Source organism: Triticum aestivum, chromosome 2B, assembly GCF_018294505.1.
Source record: "Triticum aestivum cultivar Chinese Spring chromosome 2B, IWGSC CS RefSeq v2.1, whole genome shotgun sequence".
Lineage (NCBI taxonomy): Eukaryota > Viridiplantae > Streptophyta > Magnoliopsida > Poales > Poaceae > Triticum > Triticum aestivum.
Window position 1 is genome coordinate 735,113,656 of NC_057798.1, and position 4,177 is coordinate 735,117,832.

Below are 4,177 nucleotides of genomic sequence, written 5' to 3' on the forward strand. Positions count from 1 at the left end.
AGAGATGTATACCCTCGTTGTACCCTATTTTTTTCAGTCACCGACTCTCGTCCCTCGTTCCCGTTCCTCGTTCCCACCGTACCGGAAACATGGCAACTATGTTCCGGAGGTGGACCAAATTATGTCGCATGTGCTTCAAATACCATCTTGCTGAGCTTGAGAAGTCATTATATGATGCTTTTGCTGCTGCCAACAATCTAAGTGATGATGAGGGAGCTGAAGATGATACCAACCCTTACAGAAGTATTGATGGAATGATTACTGAGATGGCAGTGAAAACAGCCGAAGTTGAGGGCAAGCTCAATTATACCAATCTCTGTGGTGGTGAAATTCTGTTGCTTAATTCTGACATCTCATTGTGTCTTGACATCCTAATGAGATTGATGGTTACACAGGGAAACTACACAATAAAAAACAATCAGATGAAAGTTATCTTTGGCTTGAGGAAAGTGAAGAAAGCCAATGTGAAGTGGCTGTACTGCCTCCTCCTCCTCCTCAAGATGGAGAAATGACCGAGAGTGTACTGCCTCCTCCTCCTCCTCAAGATGGAGAAATGGATGAGAGTGAAGCAAATGGTACTGACAAGCCTGAGACAAATAAGAAGAAGGCAGCAAAGGCTAAGGCTGAAGATCAGGCCCGGGCTGCTGCCAGGGCTGCAGCGAAGCGGATGCCTCAAGTTCAGAGATCTGAAGAATACAGAATGCTAAAGAAGAAAGAGAAAAAGAAGAAGGAGAGAAAGCGGCTCGGACTATGTGATGCAGCGGAGTACGATGCCGATGAAGTTGGTTCATCTGCTGACTCTCAGGAAGAAGATGCTGATATTTGCCCATATGCTGGAGCTGAGGGGCCTTCTGGAGAAGGGAAGGAGGAGAAGACAGGAGATGCTGCTGATGAACGACTGTGGGATCACAGTAAGAACAGGGGGGAAGAAGGTGCTTCTGGGAGTCCATCTGTTTGTACCAAGGTAGAGGATGTTGGAGCTGTGGTGTCTTATGGAGAAGGGAAGCAGGAGAAGAGTGGAGGTTCTTCTGGCAAAAGAAATGGGCGTCAAGGGAAGATCGAGGGTAAGGATGATGATGCTGATAGTCCATATGTTGAAGCCCTGCTGACACAGCAGCCTAAGAATGTTGGAAGTGCATCGTTCTGTGATGATTCTGCCAACAAACAAAGGAAGAACAAGGAAGAAGAGAATTCTTGTCCTGTTGCAGTGCAGTTGCCATCTGAAGAAGGCGATCAAGAGCTGAAGCAACATGGAGCATCCCGGCCATCCTTGAATTCTCCTGGCAACAGGAGGCACAGGCGTAGAGGTAACAGAAAGAAGGGGGAAGATGGTTCTGCTTCGAGTCCTATTGAAGCTCATGTGCCATCTGAAAAAACGAAGCAAAACAAGTCAAATTCTCCTGGCAATAGAAGGCACAGGCATCGTGGTAACAGCAAGGAGTTGCATGATTCTGCTCTGAGTCCTGATGAAGCTCATGTGCCATCTGAAAAAGGGAAGCAAAAGAAGAAGTGTAATTCTCCTGGCAACAGAAGGACCAAAAGTCCTGGTAACAGGAAGAAGTCAAATTCTCCTGGCAACAGAAGGACCAAAAGTCCTGGTAACAGGAAGAAGTCAAATTCTCCTGGCAACAGAAGGACCAACAGTCCTGGTAACAGGAAGAAGGCAGAATATGATTCTGACGCGAGTACTGTTGAACCTCAGGTGGCATCTCAAAAAGGGAAGTGCAAGAAGAAGCCGAAGCAGAAGCCAAAAAGGTAGCAAGAACCTTGCAATGATCATTGCAATAGCATGGACGAGACTAATGGTGTCTTGATAACCCAAAGAATGAGGGAAATCCCGAGTGTTATGTTACAACATTTCTGCAAAGGTTCATCGAACCTAATTTTGTTACAGTTCTAACCCACCCACAATGCATTTTGCACTACCTGAATGTTAACTGATATCAACGTCTTGTGGTTTCGGTGGTGAATGTTACAACATTTCTCCAGGCAACTAGTATTATGTTCTTAAATTTTGCACTACCTGCTGTGACTTACCTGTAAAGGTTCAATCAAGGAAGCAGGTCCGCAAACAAGGAAGCGAAGCCACTGAACAAGTTATGTTCTTAAATTTTGAATATTTCTTTTCAGATATATAGGGCAGGCTCAGGACAGAAACGATCCCTAACTGTCTAAATTTTCATTATACCCTGCCTTCCGGAGGTGACAGGATGACAGCCTGGTAAAGTCAAACGACGACAGAGGATCGTTCTCTACGTATGAATCAACTTTTCAGGATTGTGCAACGCAACAGAAGTGGTCGTATTAAATGCAGTATATATATTGAGTGGAGTACGAGCTAGTAATGTACGCTGTAGTTTTGTAGCCCGCCGTTTTTGTTTGGGTGTTGAATGGACCATGCTACAACAGGACTGAATTAAGCAGTACAAGGATGCTAAAACTAAATAATGGACGCCTACTAATGTTTTCTCTACAAAATATAGACTTCTAAACCGAGGACAGCAATGACAGTAGCCGTCAGGTTGGTAACTTCAGTGATGAGGCTGACAGCGCGTGGCTGTCTTAGATCTTGGCGATTAGGTGCATATTCAAGTAAGTGAGGCTACTGAGTAGAGACTTGTCCGTCAACAAGGATGTGGTCACGGGTAAATGGATTTTTCGCCATTTCCCGGCATAAAAATAAAATTCATAATGATGGCCCCTTTGGCTCGCTAGAAGGCTCATGGGTTGTTCGCGGCTTCACACAGCGTGATGATTTGTTGATTGTGGTAAGAGATCTCCGGTCCGGTTGCCAAGCCGGCCACTAGTCTTGCTACGTCGCTCTCTTGGCTCATTCATCAATTTGCGTTTCTCTGCGGGACTCTTGTCCAGGCAATCTATTGTGCCCAACCTTCTGGTTTTATTGATTCTTAATCCAGATTTTGTTTGCCGTTTGAACAAGTATCTTTATGGTCTTAAACAAGCACCACACACATGGTTTCTTTCGTTTAAACATTTTATGGACACCTGGATTTCTTGCTTCTAAATGTGATCTTCCTTGTTCATTCTTCACCATCTCATTCTTTTATGTTGATTATTGTGTTGATGATACTAGCAAAAGAGTCCATTCGTTGCAACGAGGCATAAACATTTTAGTAGCACAACATCAGTTGTGTCAAACATAAAACTTTAAAATTCGCACGCACGTTAGGCGGCATTTCTTTATTAAAGGTCGTTGACTTGTGTACAACTAATCCACTCTTCCTTCCAATGCTGAATCTACGTTTGCCGCCACATTAATGATGCATCTAGCTCAAAACACATTACACTCTTCATTTGTGCAACACTGTAAATTTTGAAACGTTTGTGATGAATATAAACTAATAGACAAACATGTGGCATGGCAACAAAAAATGAGAAAATCCATGTAGGATTTTGCAAGTATAGCCGCATATCTCTTCCATTATATGGTCAGGGATTTAATCACATTGTTGTTTAGCCTCATCATTGAATCATTGACTTCTCCGGATGAAGCATCCTTAGAATGACTTGGTTTAACTCCTGGAAATAGCATCTAGTGTTAACATAGTCTTAACTAAACAAATATACAAAATCACTTGGCAAACCAACAAAAGTGGTGTGAATTACAAAAAACCACCGCATTTTATATTCGGTTCCGGATTTGCTATCACATTCCTTGTTGAGAGAATTCCTTATTTGGCCCTTTCTTAAAGTTTGGTTCCCTATTTGGCCCAAATAAAAATTTCTTCCCTATTTGACAGCAAAAGTATTTTTTGTTCCTTATATGACACTTTCGTCCATTTTAAACGCTAACAGTGTTAGGTGTGAGGTGAAAAGACCATGTTGCCCCTGTAATATTTTTGTACCCAGGTCGTCTCAAAGAAAGAAGCAACAGGCCTGTGGCTGTGGCCACTAAATCTTGCGTGTTGATTGCCTCGTGTCTCGCGTGTGTTAGCCTGGCTTCGTACGTAAGTAACGTAGGTGCATGTACTTGGTTGACGTGGAATCAATCCACCTGGGTGCCTGCCTACTTGGTGTGGACGTGCACCTCAACTATGGCGGAATCAGCTGCTAGCTCGTCTCGACGGCGCCCACGGCCGCTCCATCCAAGGCCTCGCTCGTGAGCTCAGGCATCGTTGTGTTATATCCGACTACCGTGGGCGCATCTTTAATCGTG

At 43.9% G+C, this 4,177-nt stretch overlaps 1 protein-coding gene across 1 annotated transcript in view; it reads left to right on the top strand.

Annotated features, from left to right (window-relative positions):
- The window catches only part of LOC123039502 (serine/threonine-protein kinase PRP4 homolog), a gene marked incomplete in the record, with an annotated part of 3,043 nt that extends 1,722 nt beyond the window's left edge, over window positions 1–1,321 (top strand). Inside the window, 1 exon segment of the mRNA XM_044462644.1 lies at window positions 1,061–1,321. Coding sequence (XP_044318579.1) covers window positions 1,061–1,109 — 49 coding nt within the window.
- Between the last annotated feature and the right edge of the window lie 2,856 nt (window positions 1,322–4,177).